Source organism: Oncorhynchus mykiss, chromosome 25 (assembly GCF_057628025.1).
Source record: "Oncorhynchus mykiss isolate SJ-2025 chromosome 25, ASM5762802v1, whole genome shotgun sequence".
Lineage (NCBI taxonomy): Eukaryota > Metazoa > Chordata > Actinopteri > Salmoniformes > Salmonidae > Oncorhynchus > Oncorhynchus mykiss.
In genome coordinates this window covers 16,105,781-16,124,815 of record NC_143046.1, presented here as the reverse complement: position 1 = coordinate 16,124,815, position 19,035 = coordinate 16,105,781, and the positions used below count along the sequence as shown (strand labels likewise).

The window sequence follows — 19,035 nt, the reverse complement described above, 5'->3', positions numbered from 1 at the left end:
CTCACAGTAACTTTTTGAAGATTTGACAAACGGATAAATTAGCTGAATTCAATTTAAAAAGCTTTGAAAATGAAAAGCTCAGTGCTCCGTTGACATTTCACAGAGATACGCTTGTTTTTTTGAGGAATTTTGCATTAACATGAAAAGTGTATCCTAAAATATGAAAATATTACAAGTCATGTCTCAAAACTGATGTCTCTCTTACCCTCTACACACTCTCTGAATAGACGTCTCTGTAGACTACCGAGTCAGACCGTTCATACTGCCACTGATAACCTGCTGCTGGTAGAGCCTTCTGCGAAGAGGATTGCAAACCCCTGCCTTGATTGACTGACTGTGACTGTGTTGAAATGCTGCACAACACACACACACACACACACTCAGCCGCCAGCCACTGAGAGACAGACAGACAGTAGAGGGTCAGTGAGTAAATGTGTGCAGGGTAATGTGTATTAGCTGTATTTCTCTGCTATGGTCGTCCCAGGGCACCGCTCATACAACCTCCCCATGGACACTAAATACAGCAGAACATTGGTATCAACAGAAAGCATGGGCTGTGTCCCAAATGGCACCATATTCCTTTTATACTGCACTACATTTCCCTTTATAGCGCATTATATAGGGAATAGGGTGCCATTTGGGACACCGAAATGGTAATAACAACAATAATATGCTGGCTCACTATGATTCTCTCAGTATCCCTCTCATCTGGTCAGTTTGTTAGAATGAAGTGTAAGTGATACAGCTATAAAGTCTAGTGTTCAAACTGCCTGCGTTCTCCATAATGGTTCTATTAAAATGACTTTTCTGTGTCCTACCTTAGTGCAGCTGTTGTATTTACGTGTGTGTGTGTGTGTGTGTGTGCCTGCAAACAAGCATCTTTTACGCTACTGCTACTCTCTGTTCATCATATATGTATAGTCACTTTAACCACATCTACATGTACAGACTACCTCAATCAGCCTGACTAACCGGTGTCTGTATGTAGCCTTGCTACTGTATATAGCCTGTATTTTCACTGTTGTTTTATTTCTTAACTTACCTATTGTTCACCTAACACCTTTTTTTGCACCATTGGTTAGAGCCTGTAAGTAAGCATTTCACTGTAAGGTCTACTACACCTGTTGTATTTGGCGCACATGACAAATAAACGTGATTTGATTTGAGTGTGTGTGCCTGTCTCTGTGTGTGTCTTCATCTCTTAGTCTTTCTGTGTGTGTCTAGGAAGTCTATATCAAATGGTTCCACTCCGTGTCTGTGAGGAGTGGTTTCTATAGTAACCAGCTCAGTTCAGTGCACTTCATTAGCTAACACATGGAGCAGAAAAATACACACTTCTCTTCTTCTCTTCTCTCTCCTTCACTCTCTCCTCGGAACATTCAACTGAGACATATGGACACCTGGTTGTACTGGTACTTCAGGGAGAAGGAGGAGAGGAGAGAGGCCAGAGGAGGAAAAGGGAGAGGAGAGTGAGGAGGGTGGAGAGGGAGAGGAGTGGGGGGTAGGGAGTAGAGGGAGCAGGCCCATTAGGCATAAGAGGGAGAGGAGTGGGGGGTAGGGAGTAGAGGGAGCAGGCCCATTAGGCATAAGAGGGAGAGGAGTGGGGGGTAGGGAGTAGAGGGAGCAGGCCCATTAGGCATAAGAGGGAGAGGAGTGGGGGGTAGGGAGTAGAGGGAGCAGGCCCATTAGGCATAAGAGGGAGAGGAGTGGGGGGTAGGGAGTAGAGGGAGCAGGCCCATTAGGCATAAGAGGGAGAGGAGTGGGGGGTAGGGAGTAGATGGAGCAGGCCCATTAGGCATAAGAAGGAGAGGAGTTGGGGGTAGGGAGTGGAGGGAGCAGGCCCATTAGGCATAAGAAGGAGAGGAGTGGGGGGTAGGGAGTAGAGGGAGCAGGCCCATTAGGCATAAGAAGGAGAGGAGTGGGGGGTAGGGAGTAGAGGGAGCAGGCCCATTAGGCATAAGAAGGACAGGAGTGGGGGGTAGGGAGTGGAGGGAGCAGACCCATTAGGCATAAGAAGGAGAGGAGTGGGGGGTAGGGAGTAGAGGGAGCAGGCCCATTAGGCATAAGAAGGAGAGGAGTGGGGGGTAGGGAGTAGAGGGAGCAGGCCCATTAGGCATAAGAAGGAGAGGAGTGGGGGGTAGGGAGTAGAGGGAGCAGGCCCGTTAGGCATAAGAAGGAGAGAAGGGGGAGAGAAAGAGAATAAAGTTCTGGTTGATGGTGTGAAGAATAGCAGACCACAGAAAGTTTCATCAAAGAGGGCAGGCAGGGATCAACATAATAAGGGTTGCCTGTGTTTCTGGAACTTCTACCAGAAAGACAGTCACAGTCGGAGGCTGAAGGTCAGAGCAGTCGACAGCACCACTTCCACTACCAATCACAAAGATCTGAGGCTACAAAGTTCACTTGTTCTGTCTCCTGCTGTACATCAGTCTTTCTGTGTCTGTGTGTGACTGCTTCTGTCTGTACATCAGTCTTTCTGTGTCTGTGTGTGACTGCTTCTGTCTGTAGATCAGTCTTTCTGTGTCTCTGTGTGTGACTGCTTCTGCCTGCATCTGATTCACCATGCAGCAGATTACCTGCTGTGGGCTTGAATCTGCCTTCTCTCTCAATTCAATTCAAGGGGGTTTATTGGCATGGGAAACATGTGTTAACATTGCCAAAGCAAGTGAGGTAGATAATATACAAAAATGAAATAAACAATAAAAATTAACAGTAAACATTACACATACAGAAGTTTCAAAACAATAAAGACATTACAAATGTCATATTTTGTATATATACAGTGTTTTAACGATGTGCAAATGGTTAAAGTACAAAAGGGAAAATAAATAAACATAATTTTTATGTGTTATATTTACGATGGTGTTTGTTCTTCACTGGTTGCCCTTTTCTCGTGGTAACAGGTCACAAATCTTGCTGCTGTGATGGTACACTGTGGTATTTCACCCAGTAGATATGGGAGTTAATCAAAATTGGTTTTGTTTTCAAATTCTTTGTGGATCTGTGTAATCTGAGGGAAATATGTGTCTCTAATATGGTCATACATTTGGCAGGAGGTTAGGAAGTGCAGCTCAGTTTCCACCCCATTTTGTGGGCAGTGTTCACATAGCCTGTCTTCTCTTGAGAGCCATGTCTGCCTACGGCGGCCTTTCTCAATAGCAAGGCTATGCTCACTGAGTCTGTACATAGTCAAAGCTTTCCTTAAGTTTGGGTCAGTCACAGTGGTCAGGTATTCTGCCACTGTGTATTCTCTGTTTAGGGACAAATAGCATTCTAATAGCATGCTCTGTTTTTTTGTTAATTCTTTCCAATGTGTCAAGTAATTATCTTGTTGTTTTCTCATGATTTGTTTGGGTCTAATTGTGCTGCTGTCCTGGGGCTCTGTGGGGTGTGTTTGTGTTTGTGTTTGTGAACAGAGCCCCAGGACCAGCTTGCTTAGGGGACTCTTCTCCAGGTTCATCTCTCTGTAGGTGATGGCTTTGTTATGGAAGGTTTGGGGATCGCTTCCTTTTAGGTGGTCGTAGAAGTTAATGTCTCTTTTCTGGATTTTGATAATTAGCGGGTATCGGCCTAATTCTGCTCTGCATGCATTATTTGGTGTTCTACGTTGTACACGGAGGATTTTTTTGCAGAATTCTGCATGCAGAGTCTCAATTTGGTGTTTGTCTCATTTTGTGAAATCTTGGTTGGTGAGCGGACCCCAGACCACACAACCATAAAGGGCAATGGGCTCTATGACTGACTCAAGTATTTTTAGCCAGATCCTAATTGGTATGTTGAAATTTATGTTCCTTTTGATGGCATAGAATTTCCTTCTTGCCTTGTCTCTCTTGCAGTGCATTCAATGTAATTGGAGAATCCAGTGGGTTCTGGGAGCCTTTAATAGTTGATTCTAAGATTTGATCATGTATATGTTTAAGCTGGTTGTTCTTTGTTAAAGGGCCAAAACGTTTTGAGGAGTGGTTTATCCATACATCTCCGTTTTGGATAGATGACTCTTCGTGTTGTTGTTTGTTTAGTGTTTTACAATTTTCCCAGAAGTGATTTCTGACGTGCTGTTCCTTCTTTTTCCGTAGTGTATTTCTGTACTGTTTTAGTGATTCACCATAGTGAAGTCGTAGGCTCAGGTTGGATAGGTTTCTCAATTTCTTTCTTAGGTTTTTGCATTCTTCATCAAACCATTTGTCATTATTGTTAATTTTCTTCGGTTTTCTATTTTACATTTTAAGATTTTATAGGGAAGCTGAGAGGTCAAATACAGTGCCTTGCGAAAGTATTCGGCCCCCTTGAACTTTGCGACCTTTTGCCACATTTCAGGCTTCAAACATAAAGATATAAAACTGTATTTTTTTGTGAAGAATCAACAACAAGTGGGACACAATCATGAAATGGAACGACATTTATTGGATATTTCAAACTTTTTTAACAAATCAAAAACTGAAAAATTGGCCGTGCAAAATGATTCAGCCGCTTTACTTTCAGTGCAGCAAACTCTCTCCAGAAGTTCAGTAAGGATCTCTGAATGATCCAATGTTGACCTAAATGACTAATGATGATAAATACAATCCACCTGTGTGTAATCAAGTCTCCGTATAAATGCACCTGCACTGTGATAGTCTCAGAGGTCCGTTAAAAGCGCAGAGAGCATCATGAAGAACAAGGAACACACCAGGCAGGTCCGAGATACTGTTGTGAAGAAGTTTAAAGCCGGATTTGGATACAAAAAGATTTCCCAAGCTTTAAACATCCCAAGGAGCACTGTGCAAGCGATAATATTGAAATGGAAGGAGTATCAGACCACTGCAAATCTACCAAGACCTGGCCGTCCCTCTAAACTTTCAGCTCATACAAGGAGAAGACTGATCAGAGATGCAGCCAAGAGGCCCATGATCACTCTGGATGAACTGCAGAGATCTACAGCTGAGGTGGGAGACTCTGTCCATAGGACAACAATCAGTCGTATATTGCACAAATCTGGCCTTTATGGAAGAGTGGCAAGAAGAAAGCCATTTCTTAAAGATATCCATAAAAAGTGTTGTTTAAAGTTTGCCACAAGCCACCTGGGAGACACACCAAACATGTGGAAGAAGGTGCTCTGGTCAGATGAAACCAAAATTGAACTTTTTGGCAACAATGCAAAATGTTATGTTTGGCGTAAAAGCAACACAGCTGAACACACCATCCCCACTGTCAAACATGGTGGTGGCAGCATCATGGTTTGGGCCTGCTTTTCTTCAGCAGGGACAGGGAAGATGGTTAAAATTGATGGGAAGATGGATGGAGCCAAATACAGGACCATTTTGGAAGAAAACCTGATGGAGTCTGCAAAAGACCTGAGACTGGGACGGAGATTTGTCTTCCAACAAGACAATGATCCAAAACATAAATCAAAATCTACAATGGAATGGTTCAAAAATAAACATATCCAGGTGTTAGAATGGCCAAGTCAAAGTCCAGACCTGAATCCAATCGAGAATCTGTGGAAAGAACTGAAAACTGCTGTTCACAAATGCTCTCCATCCAACCTCACTGAGCTCGGGCTGTTTTGCAAGGAGGAATGGGAAAAAATGTCAGTCTCTCGATGTGCAAAACTGAGAGACATACCCCAAGCAACTTACAGCTGTAATCGCAGCAAAAGGTGGCGCTACAAAGTATTAACTTAAGGGGGCTGAATAAATTTGCACGCCCAATTTTTCAGTTTTGATTTGTTAAAAAAGTTTGAAATATCCAATAAATGTCGTTCCACTTCATGATTGTGTCCCACTTGTTGTTGATTCTTTACAAAAAAATACAGTTTTATATCTTTATGTTTGAAGCCTGAAATGTGGCAAAAGGTCGCAAAGTTCAAGGGGGCCGAATACTTTCGCAAGGCAATGTATACTCTTAAAGTTTTCTATTGCTAAGTTTACACTTTCACTATTACAGTGAAACATTTTGTCCAGGAAGTTGTCTAGATGGGATTGAATTAGTTTTTGCCTAATAGTTTTTTGGTAGATTTCCACACTACTTTCCTTCTATGTATAGCGTATCTTAATGTTATTCAGTTTCTTTGGCTTTGATGCCTCATGATTGAGCATAGCTCTGTTCTAGTAGTGTGATTTTGCTGTGGTCTGATGTCAGTGGACTGACTGTGAACGCTCTATGAGACTTTGGGTTCAGGTCAGTGATAAAGTAGTCTACAGTTACTGCCAAGAGAATAGCTTCCTTTTAGGTGGTTGTAGAATTTAACGTCTCTTTTCTGGATTTTGATCATTAGCGAGTATCGGCCCATTTCTGCTCTGCATGCATTATTTGGTGTTTTACGTTGTACCCTGAGGATATTTTTTGCAGAATTCTGCATGCAGTCTCAATATGGTGTTTGTCCTACCAAAGGAGTCCCCTCGAAGCCTAATATTGACTATGTACATACCCAGCGTCCAACAGAGCTGCATTTTTTGTTGGTTATGTTGTCATAGTTGTGTCTAGGGGGGCATATGGGGGAAGGAATGCTGTCACCTCCAGGTAGGTATTTGTCCCCCTGTGTGCCAGGGTGTCAGGTTCTTGTCCAGTTCTGGCATGTTGGTCGCCACAGACTAGTACATGTCCCTGGAAATTGTTGATCTCCCTCTCTTGGATGGAGAAGCTGTCATCGTTAAAGTACATGGATACTGTAGGGGGGATATAGGTAGAACACATGAGGATATTTTTCTCTGTTGAGATCATTTCCTTATTAATTTCTAGCCAGATGCAAAATGTTCCTGGTTTGACTAATTTAATAGAGTGAGTTAGGTCTGCTCTATACCAAATTAGGATACCCTCTGAGTCTCTTCCCTGTATCACACCTGGTAGTTTGGTGTATGGGACTACCAGCTCTCTGTAACCTAGAGGGCAAACAGTGGGTTCGTCTCTCTCTCTCCCCATCTCTCTCTCTCTCCATCTCTCTCTCCCCCCCATCTCTCTCTCCCCCCCATCTCTCTCTCTCCCCCCATCTCTCTCTCCCCCATCTCTCTCTCTCTCCATCTCTCTCTCCCCATCTCTCTCCCCATCTCTCTCTCCCCATCTCTCTCTCCCCATCTCTCTCTCTCTCTCTCTCCATCTCTCTCCATCTCTCTCCATCTCTCTCTCTCGGTTTTCTGTATGGGAAAGAGAGCCAGACCAAAATGCAGCATGGCTATTGCGATCCATGTTTAATGAAACTGAAACTGAAGCAACACGAATCCAATACAAAAACTACAAGACAATAAACGTAAGGAAAACCAAAACAGCCAAATACTGGTTCCCATACACACAGAACAAGGACACTAAGGACCCACATAACCCAACACCAAACAGCCTAATACTGGTTCCCATACACACAGAACAAGGACACTAAGGACCCACATAACCCAACACCAAACAGCCTAATACTGGTTCCCATACACACAGAACAAGGACACTAAGGACCCACATAACCCAACACCAAACAGCCTAATACTGGTTCCCATACACACAGAACAAGGACACTAAGGACCCACATAACCCAACACCAAACAGCCTAATACTGGTTCCCATACACACAGAACAAGGACACTAAGGACCCACATAACCCAACACCAAACAGCCTAATACTGGTGCACATACACACAGAACAAGGACATCAAGACACTAAGGACCCACATAACCCAACACCAAACAGCCTAATACTGGTGCACATACACACAGAACAAGGACACTAAGGACAATCACCCACAAAACCCAACACCAAACAGCCTACCTAAATATGGTTCCCAATCAGAGACAATGATGAACACCTGCCTCTGATTGAGAACCATATCAGGCCAAACATAGAACTAGACAAACTAGACATGTAACATAGAATGCCCACCCAGCTCACACCCTGACCAACCAAAACATAGAAACATACAAAGCAAACTATGGTCAGGGTGTGACACTCTCTCTCTCTCTCTGTCTCTCTGTCTGTCTGTCTGTCTGTCTGTCTGTCTGTCTGTCTCTCTCTCCAAAATAATAAAATACATTTATTTTTGTCAACTGTTCTGAAGAGATCGGTCCCATTATATCTGGCAAAAACTGGCGGAATGTTGCAAGGAGGCATGAGGACTGCAGATGTGGCCAGGGCAATAAATTGCAATGTCCGTACTGTGAGATGCCTAAGACAACGCTACAGGGAGACAGGACGGACAGCTGATCATCCTCGCAGTGACAGACCACGTGTAACAACACCTGTACAGGATCGGTACATCCGAACATCACACCTGCAGGACAGGTACAGGATGGCAACAGCAACTGCCGAGTTACACCAGAAATGCACAATCCCTCCATCAGTGCTCAGACTGTCCGCAATAGGCTGAGAGAGGCTGGACTGGGGGCTTGTAGGCCTGTAAGGCAGGTTCTCACATCACCGGCAACAACATCGCCTATAGGCACAAACCCACCGTCGCTGGACCAGACAGGACTGGCAAAAAGTGCTCTTCACTGACGAGTTGCAGTTTTGTCTCACCAGGGGTGATGGTTGGATTCGCGTTTATCGTTGAAGGAATGAGTATTACACCGAGGCCTGTACTCTGGAGCGGGATCGATTTGGAGGTAGAGGGTCCGTCATGGTCTGGGGAGGTGTGTCACAGCATCATCGCACTGAGCTTGTTGTCATTGCAGGCAATCACAATGCTGTGCGTTACAGGGAAGACATCCTCCTCCCTCACGTGGTACCTTCCTGATGGCTCATCCTGACATGACCCTCCAGCATGACAATGCCACCAGCCATACTGCTCGTTCTGTGCGTGATTTCCTGCAAGACAGGAATGTCAGTGTTCTGCCATGGCCAGTGAAGAACCCGGATCTCAATCCCATTGAGCACGTCTGGGACCTGTTGGATCGGAGGGTGAGGGCTAGGGCCATTCCCCCAAGAAATGTCTGGGAACTTGCATGTGCCTTGGCGGAATACTGGGGTAACATCTCACAGCAAGAACTGGCAAATCTGGTGCAGTACATGTGGAAGAGATGCACTGCAGTACTTAATGCAGCTGGTGGCCACACCAGATACTGACTGTTACTTTGTTTTTGACCCCCCCCTTTGTTCAGGGACACATTATTCAAATTCTGTTAGTCACATGTCTGTGGAACTTGTTCAATTTATGTCTGTTGTTCAATCTTGTTATGTTCATACAAATATTTACACATGTTAAGTTTGCTGAAAATAAACGCAGTTGACAGTGAGAGGATGTTTCTTTTTTTTCTGAGTTCAAAAAGAACCATGAATTTTGTTTGTAAGATTCTGTGACACCTCAGATTCTGTGACACCTCAGAAGAGAATCAGTAATTCTGTACCGCAGAGCAGTGTTTGTCAGGGGTGCGTAACTGGTGGCAGAGTAGTCAGACGCAAGAGAGCAGAACTGGGTAATAACCGGAGCAGTTTAATATACAAAACCACTGGCATCCAGAATAACAACGTATGGGTACAAAACCCATCGCGCCCCAGACAACAATGTGCACAAGCACTTACAACAAACAATTCCACACAAAGACATGAGGGGAACAGAGGGTAAAATACACAACACGTAATGAGGGAATGAAAACCAAGTGTGTGGGAAAACAAGACAAAACAAATGAAAAATTGATTCGGCGATGGCTAGAAGACCGGTGACGTCGACCACCGAACACCGCCCGAACAAGGAGAGGAACCGTCTTTGGAAGAAGTCGTGACAGTGTTTTAGTTCTCAAGACCACATATTGAGTGTCTCGGTCTTGTTCGGTGTCGGATGCATTTGTACTCGGTCTCAGACAGTGAGGACTCGTAAACCCTTCCCGAAACCGGCCAAGACCATCCTAGTGAAAAACTCATAATTATCAGCTTCCGTTCAGTCAGCGCACAAAACCACTCCACCAGGCCAAATATATACACTCCTTTTTTTAACATGAACATCTTAACAGCCTTTATAGCTATTATAGACAGGTTAGTACAGTGGTGAACCTATAGGTCTTCAGTGGTGAACCTCTAGGTCTTCAGTGTGACAGGTTAGTACAGTGGTGAACCTATAGGTCTTCAGTGTGTGGAAGGTTAGTACAGTGGTGAACCTGTAGGTCTTCAGTGGTGAACCTATAGGTCTTCAGTGGTGAACCTTTCGGTCTTCAGTGGTGACCCTGTAGGTCTTCAGTGGTGAACCTATAGGTCTTCAGTGGTGAACCTATAGGTCTTCAGTGGTGAACCTGTAGGTCTTCAGTGGTGAACCTGTAGGTCTTCAGTGGTGAACCTATAGGTCTTCAGTGGTGAACCTATAGGTCTTCAGTGGTGAACCTCTAGGTCTTCAGTGGTGAACCTATAGGTCTTCAGTGGTGAACCTATAGGTCTTCAGTGGTGAACCTATAGGTCTTCAGTGGTGAACCTATAGGTCTTCAGTGGTGAACCTATAGGTCTTCAGTGGTGAACCTCTAGGTCTTCAGTGGTGAACCTATAGGTCTTCAGTGGTGAACCTATAGGTCTTCAGTGGTGAACCTATAGGTCTTCAGTGTAACAGGTTAGTACAGTGGTGAACCTATAGGTCTTCAGTGTGACAGGTTAGTACAGTGGTGAACCTATAGGTCTTCAGTATGTGACAGGTTAGTACAGTGGTGAACCTATAGGTCTTCAGTGTGACAGGTTAGTACAGTGGTGAACCTATAGGTCTTCAGTATGTGACAGGTTAGTACAGTGGTGAACCTGTAGGTCTTCAGTGGTGAACCTGTAGGTCTTCAGTGGTGAACCTGTAGGTCTTCAGTGGTGAACCTGTAGGTCTTCAGTGGTGAACCTATAGGTCTTCAGTGGTGAACCTATAGGTCTTCAGTGGTGAACCTCTAGGTCTTCAGTGGTGAACCTATAGGTCTTCAGTGGTGAACCTATAGGTCTTCAGTGGTGAACCTATAGGTCTTCATTGGTGAACCTGTAGGTCTTCAGTGGTGAACCTATAGGTCTTCAGTGTAACAGGTTAGTACAGTGGTGAACCTATAGGTCTTCAGTGGTGAACCTATAGGTCTTCAGTGGTGAACCTATAGGTCTTCAGTGGTGAACCTATAGGTCTTCAGTGGTGAACCTATAGGTCTTCAGTGGTGAACCTATAGGTCTTCAGTGGTGAACCTATAGGTCTTCAGTGTAACAGGTTAGTACAGTGGTGAACCTATAGGTCTTCAGTATGTGACAGGTTAGTACAGTGGTGAACCTATAGGTCTTCAGTGGTGAACCTATAGGTCTTCAGTGGTGAACCTCTAGGTCTTCAGTGGTGAACCTATAGGTCTTCAGTGGTGAACCTATAGGTCTTCAGTGTAACAGGTTAGTACAGTGGTGAACCTATAGGTCTTCAGTGTGACAGGTTAGTACAGTGGTGAACCTATAGGTCTTCAGTGTGTGGAAGGTTAGTACAGTGGTGAACCTGTAGGTCTTCAGTGTGTGGCAGGTTAGTATAGTGGTGAACCTATAGGTCTTCAGTGTGACAGGTTAGTACAGTGGTGAACCTATAGGTCTTCAGTGTGTGGAAGGTTAGTACAGTGGTGAACCTATAGGTCTTCAGTATGTGACAGGTTAGTACAGTGGTGAACCTATAGGTCTTCAGTGTGACAGGTTAGTACAGTGATGAACCTATAGGTCTTCAGTGTGTGGAAGGTTAGTACAGTGGTGAACCTGTAGGTCTTCAGTGTGTGGCAGGTTAGTATAGTGGTGAACCTATAGGTCTTCAGTGTGACAGGTTAGTACAGTGGTGAACCTATAGGTCTTCAGTGTGTGGAAGGTTAGTACAGTGGTGAACCTGTAGGTCTTCAGTGTGTGGCAGGTTAGTACAGTGGTGAACCTGTAGGTCTTCAGTGTGTGGCAGGTTAGTATAGTGGTGAACCTATAGGTCTTCAGTGTGACAGGTTAGTACAGTGGTGAACCTATAGGTCTTCAGTGTGTGGCAGGTTAGTATAGTGGTGAACCTATAGGTCTTCAGTGTGACAGGTTAGTACAGTGGTGAACCTATAGGTCTTCAGTGTGTGGCAGGTTAGTATAGTGGTGAACCTATAGGTCTTCAGTGTGACAGGTTAGTACAGTGGTGAACCTGTAGGTCTTCAGTGTGTGGCAGGTTAGTACAGTGAACCTATAGGTCTTCAGTGTGTGACAGGTTAGTATAGTGGTGAACCTATAGAATACCAACGGTAAAACACAAAGTGGTCTAGTGGAGGGTAAACACAAAGGGCCAGTGGTCTAGTGGAGGGTAAACACAAAGGGCCAGTGGTCTAGTGGAGGGTAAACACAAAGGGCCAGTGGTCTAGTGGAGGGTAAACACAAAGGGCCAGTGGTCTAGTGGAGGGTAAACACAAAGGGCCAGTGGTCTAGTGGAGGGTAAACACAAAGGGCCAGTGGTCTAGTGGAGGGTAAACACAAAGGGCCAGTGGTCTAGTGGAGGGTAAACACAAAGGGCCAGTGGTCTAGTGGAGGGTAAACACAAAGGGCCAGTGGTCTAGTGGAGGGTAAACACAAAGGGCCAGTGGTCTAGTGGAGGGTAAACACAAAGGGCCAGTGGTCTAGTGGAGAGTAAACACAAAGGGCCAGTGGTCTAGTGGAGGGTAAACACAAAGGGCCAGTGGTCTAGTGGAGGGTAAACACAAAGGGCCAGTGGTCTAGTGGAGGGTAAACACAAAGGGCCAGTGGTCTAGTGGAGGGTAAACACAAAGGGCCAGTGGTCTAGTGGAGGGTAAACACAAAGGGCCAGTGGTCTAGTGGAGGGTAAACACAAAGGGCCAGTGGTCTAGTGGAGAGTAAACACAAAGGGCCAGTGGTCTAGTGGAGGGTAAACACAAAGGGCCAGTGGTCTAGTGGAGAGTAAACACAAAGGGCCAGTGGTCTAGTGGAGGGTAAACACAAAGGGCCAGTGGTCTAGTGGAGGGTAAACACAAAGGGCCAGTGGTCTAGTGGAGGGTAAACACAAAGGGCCAGTGGTCTAGTGGAGAGTAAACGCAGGTATAAGTCATATACTCACTTTTTATTCAGGGGGCATTGCTTATACTCACTTCTTAATCCCTACTGATGCATATCGAAGTAGTGTAGTGGAGGTATACGACTTATCAATGATGTAGTACAATAGAGAAATCATGCACAAAGTAGCCTACACAATCTCAAAGCAGTGAAATATATTGACATGCGTGCAGCACACAGCCCAGTTTCAGCTGAATATCATCTGCAGGCAGCAGGAGTGTTCAGCTCTCAGCTGGTTTTAGCAAGGAGAAGCTCACAGAAGAAAGACAGTGGTTCTATTGTGTTCCACAGTTTTGAAGGGTTCCAGGGATGTGGTTCTATTGTGTTCCACAGTGTTGAAGGGTTCCAGGGAAGTGGTTCTATTGTGTTCCACAGTGTTGAAGGGTTCCAGGGATGTGGTTCTATTGTGTTCCACAGTGTTGAAGGGTTCCAGGGAAGTGGTTCTATTGTGTTCCACAGTGTTGAAAGGTTCCAAGGAAGTGGTTCTATTGTGTTCCGCAGTGTTGAAGGGTTCCAGGGAAGTGGTTCTATTGTGTTCCACAGTGTTGAAAGGTTCCAAGGAAGTGGTTCTATTGTACCTCACCACACGCGGGTCCAGGATTAACACAACTCTATCAGGAATTAAACCTAGACCTCTCCATCAACCTTTCATTCTCTACTTTATTCCTTCTCCTCCCTCGTTACTTCTTTCTTTTCAGGCTGGCGCTGGGATAAGAGCTTGCTCTGAAGGATTTGCCTTTTTCATTAAGAGATTGACCCTGGCATTCTGTCATTCTCTTCCTGCTTTAGTTTAAACCAGGAATTACAATGTAGAGCCACTTCACTTCTTTGGCCTTTATACAGAACACTCTCATTATACAATTCTCCCTCTGTCTCTTGCACTGCTTCTCTTTCTCCTTCTCTCTCCACTTCTCACTCTCTCCTTCTCTCTCTTACACTCTTGCTATAGCAAATAACTTATTCTCCACAGATCTGATTGTGATTTTATCTCTCAGAATATTGATCTCTCACATTTCAAATTTGAGTTATTTCTCTTTAAACTTCCGATTTTCGCTCCCTGCAGTATTAGCGTAACACCCAAGGTAATTTATTTGACCACTGAAGTTGTTGGTATTCTATGAACAGAAGTATACTGGCCGTCACCTCTGTATCCCTCTGTAGTCCTACACAATGGTTTTAAATCCAACAATGTGAGCTGTAGGAAACATATTTACTCAAATCTCCTCTTGAAAAAGTAGCCTTCATATTTCTTTATTTCATCCTAAAAACATTAAACTAGAGAAAGTAATTGATTCCTCTAAATGTCTAACGTGTTTTTCTCTCCGTCCTGTGTGTCTGTCTGTCTTTCTTTCCTTCCATCTGTCTCTATATCCTCTCTTTTTCTATCTGTCTGTCCTCTCTGTATCCTCTTCCTATCAGGGTTTTCTGGACATTGACCTAACGGACCTGAGGAAAGGTGGGGCGAACATCACAGGCTTCCATCTGGTCAACTACACAGAGCAGAACGTCAGTCGTACCATTCAGCAGTGGATGGAGTTCGAAAACAAAGACGCCAAGATCCCCAAGAGACGCCTGAAGGTACTGCACTGCACTGCACAGACATGCACACTACTCTGTCTAGACAGACGGGTTGCAACTCTCAATGTTCCAATGCTCCAGCATTAACACGTCTGTACAAGTTCCGTTATCAGTTGGGACAGAGAGTACGAGTCGGAAATCAGACACGCTTCTCCGGACACCTCGCTGCCAAATCACTTCGCTGCCTTATCCAATTTCCTCCACATTTTAAGTCCTGCTTCCCAAACTCGTGATTTGTGGCCCCCGAGTGGAGCACTGCTTTGCAGTGATAGAGGCGTCGCTACAGAGCCTGGTTCGATACCGGGCTGTATCACAACCGGCCGTGATCGGGAGTCCCATAGGGTGGCGCACAATTGGCCCAGCGTCGTTAGGGGAGGGTTTTGCTTTGGTAGGCTGTCATTGTAAATAAGAATTTGTTCTTAACTGACTTGCCTAGTTAAATAAAGGTTAAAAAAATATATACAGTGGGGCAAAAAAGTATTTAGTCAGCCACCAATTGTGCAAGTTCTCCCACTTAAAAAGATGAGAGAGGCCTGTAATTTTTATCATAGGTACACTTCAACTATGACAGACAAAATGAGAAAAAAAATCCAGAAAATCACATTGTAGGATTTTAATGAATTTGTTTGCAAATTATGGTGGAAAATAAGTATTTGGTCAATAACAAACGTTTATTTACCCTTTGTTGGCAATGACAGAGGTCAAACGTTTTCTGTTAGTCTTCACAAGGTTTTCACACACTGTTGCTGGTATTTTGGCCCATTCCTCCATGCAGATCTCCTCTAGAGCAGTGATGTTTTGGGGCTGTTGCTGGGCAACACGGACCTTCAACTCCCTCCAAAGATTTTCTATGGGGATGAGATCTGGAGACTGGCTAGGCCACTCCAGGACCTTGAAATGCTTCTTACGAAGCCACTTTTGCTCACCGTTCTTGTGATCATTTTGACCCCACGGGGTGAGATCGTGCGTGGAGCCCCAGATCGAGGGAGATTATCAGTGGTCTTGTATGTCTTTCATTTCCTAATAATTGCTCCCACAGTTGATTTCTTCAAACCAAGCTGCTTACCTATTGCAGATTCAGTCTTCCCAGCCTGGTGCAGGTCTACAATTTTGTTTCTGGTGTCCTTTGACAGCTCTTTGGTCTTGGCCATGGTGGAGTTTGGAGTGTGACTGTTTGAGGTTGTGGACAGGTGTCTTTTATACTGATAAAAAGTTCAAACAGGTGCCATTAATACAGGTAACGAGTGGAGGACAGAGGAGCCTCTTAAAGAAGAAGTTACAGGTCTATGAGAGCCAGAAATCTTGCTTGTTTGTAGGTGACCAAATACTTATTTTCCACCATAATTTGCAAATAAATTCATTAAAAATCCTACAATGTGATTTACTGGATATTTTTTCTCATTTTGTCTGACATAGTTGAAGTGTACCTATGATGAAAATTACAGGCCTCTCATCTTTTTAAGTGGGAGAACTTGCACAATTGGTGGCTGACTAAAGACATTTTTGCCCACTGTATATATAGAAAAAATATATAGAATAATAATAATACAAAATGAAAATTAAAATATTTGTTGAGTGAGTTGTATGTCTGAAGAGGACCCTCCCTAGAAAACATTTTTCCCCCTTTGAAATGTCCAAGAGAATCCGCCATCCTTCCCAGACCTTGTGCCGTTGCCTATCTTACGTTGCTCCAAGGTCTGGGAGCAACGTAAGCATGTGCGCATGCACACACCTAAATGCACACACGCACCTAAAGGCACACTTGGGGCGATCTCTGATCTCTCTATAATGGTCTCTGCTCTGATCTCTGTATAATGAGCTCTGCTCTGATCTCTCTATAATGATCTCTGCTCTGATCTCTCCATAATGATCTCTGCTCTGATCTCTCTATAATGATCTCTGCTCTGATCTCTCTATAATGATCTCTGCTCTGATCTCTCCATAATGATCTCTGCTCTGATCTCTCTATAATGATCTCTGCTCTGATCTCTTTATAATGATCTCTGCTCTGATCTCTCCATAATGATCTCTGCTCTGATCCCCCTATAATGATCTCTGCTCTGATCTCTCCATAATGATCTCTGCTCTGATCTCTGTATAATGATCGCTGCTCTGATCTCTCTATAATGATCTCTGCTCTGATCTCTGTACGATGATCTTTGCCTTACTTGCTTTCATCACCCTCCTCTTGAATTTGTTTTACCCTCTCAAGATGTGGTGTTTTAAGTCTAATGAGGTTGTCTCTCTCTCTATCTATCTCTCTCTCTTACACACCACTCTACCCCCACCCCCCCTCTCTCTCTCTGTAGTACACCGGAGCATTGACATATGACGGAGTGAAGGTGATGTCTACAGCATTCCAGAACCTCCGGAAACAGAGGATAGACATCTCTCGCCGTGGTAACGCAGGCGAATGCCTCGCCAACCCGCCCGCACCCTGGGGCCAAGGCATAGATATACAGAGAGCTCTGCAACAGGTACACCCCCCCCCCCCCCCCCACACACACACACACACACACACACACACCAAGATGCCTGGACCCGGGGGCCATTTTAAAGACATTCAGAGAACCTTATAACAGGTACACCCACACCACAATCTACTCTGCTGGTAGAAATTAGGGATTCACCCACACACTCTTACCTACAGCACAACAACATACACAGACAAGCTCCTGAGTGGCACGTTGGCTAACCCATTCTGAGTCGGGCCCTGCTGAACAATTTATATCTCTATTCTGTCACCTAACATTCCCATTGAGTCACCTATGAGCTTCTTGGATGGAATGTGACATCATGTTAGGTAAACAAAACCTGCAGGCAATAAAACCTGCCTGTGATCATCATAGAATATGACATCAACAATGGAGTTTAGTTATGCAGTGTTCTGAGATGGGAATGAAATAAAGCACTTGGTTTAGTATTACAGAGATGGTGAGAGAGCAGCCGGGCCACTCAAGATTCACTTCATAATTAGACCTTAATCCAAGTCGTGAGGACGTCAGGAGATGCCTTCAAATCCCGCCACTAGGGGCAGCGGTGAGCGCTATTACCATCAAGTAGGCTTGGGTTTTGCTAGGACGGGGATGATGGGTGGACGTAGACACTTGTTTTTGTGTGTTGATTTTTATACTATCCCAAACCTTAACCCTTAACTTAACCATTCAGAATGAACGCCTAAACTTAACCATGGAGTTGTTTTTATTTTAACCCTACCCAAACCTTAACCCTTACCTTAACCATTCAGAATTAATACAGGAGGAGCCGCATGAAGGAGGAGCAACCCAGGGTGTCAAAAACACATTTAGGTTTGGAGAAACGTGGATAAACGTCAGGGCCCGGTTGCGTAAAACATCTAAAACATATTAGGGAATTGTTTAAAGGTGTTGCATAGACATTTCCTTAGGTCAGGGCATGATTTTACGGTAGTTTGAAGGCATGTACGGCAGAAAGCGTCTCTGATTACTATGGAGATGACCTGATTCACTGAAAGAGAGGCAGAAAAGACAGGGCTCAATAGGTTTTCAGACAACCTGAATAAACCGATATTGCTGTGTGATTATTAGTAATTGCCCTAGACGTGCCTACAGAGGAATATGCTGTGAACTGGATTGATTATCAATATCAGCTAGCAGTAGGGTAGCTGTTTTCTGGTACTGACGACATTACTAGTTGGATGTAGTTATTAAGATGTTATTGTATTCATATTTTAGTTGGGCCCTCGACTTGAGCTTTTAAACAGACAGATGCTCTCAGAGTCTCACACTGATCTCTCTGGTGTGGCTCTGTGGAACTGTGGTCTAATTGATGCACACACACACTCACTCTTGTGCATACACACGCACATCCACACACCTGTATACACACACACACACACACACACACACACACTCTCCCCTCTATATATTCCACACACACACACACACACACACACACTCTATATATTCCTCACACACACACACACACACACACACACACACAAGCACACAGTGCCTCCATGGGTTGTGTCTAGCTGTGGTCTGGTCCGAGTGAATGCAGACATCTATCTGCCTGTGGGTAGAGAGGAGATTGATGCCCCACTCGCTCAATTAAACCCATCATGCTGCCAACACTAGCATGCTGCACTGAACACATGCTGCAGACACTACACACACACTCACACGCATACACTGAGTGTACAAAACATTAGGAACACCTTCCTAATATTGTGTTGCACCAAGTTTTGCCCTCAGAACAGCCTCAATTCGTTGTGGCATAGACTCTACAAGGAGTTGAAAGCATTCCACAGGGATGCTGGCTCATGTTGACTCCAATGCTTCCTACAGTTGGCTGGATGTTCTTTGGGTGGTGGACCATTCTTGATACACACAGGAAACTGTTAAGTGTTAGGAACCCAGCAGCAGTGCAGTTCTTAGCATCTACTACCATACACTGTTCGAAGGCACTTAAACATTTTATATTGTCCATTCACCCTCTGAATGGCACACATACATAATCCATGT

General features: G+C 44.5%; 1 protein-coding gene across 3 annotated transcripts in view; it reads left to right on the top strand.

Moving 5' to 3' along the window:
• LOC110504385 (glutamate receptor 1-like) overlaps positions 1-19,035 on the top strand; it is a 180,806-nt gene that overhangs the window by 81,471 nt on the left and 80,300 nt on the right. For all 3 annotated transcript variants that reach the window (XM_090220231.1, XM_090220233.1, XM_090220232.1), the window contains exons 6-7: positions 14,375-14,533; positions 16,843-17,010. In XM_090220231.1, the coding sequence (XP_090076357.1) occupies positions 14,375-14,533; positions 16,843-17,010 (327 nt within the window). The remainder of the gene's footprint in view (positions 1-14,374; positions 14,534-16,842; positions 17,011-19,035) is intronic.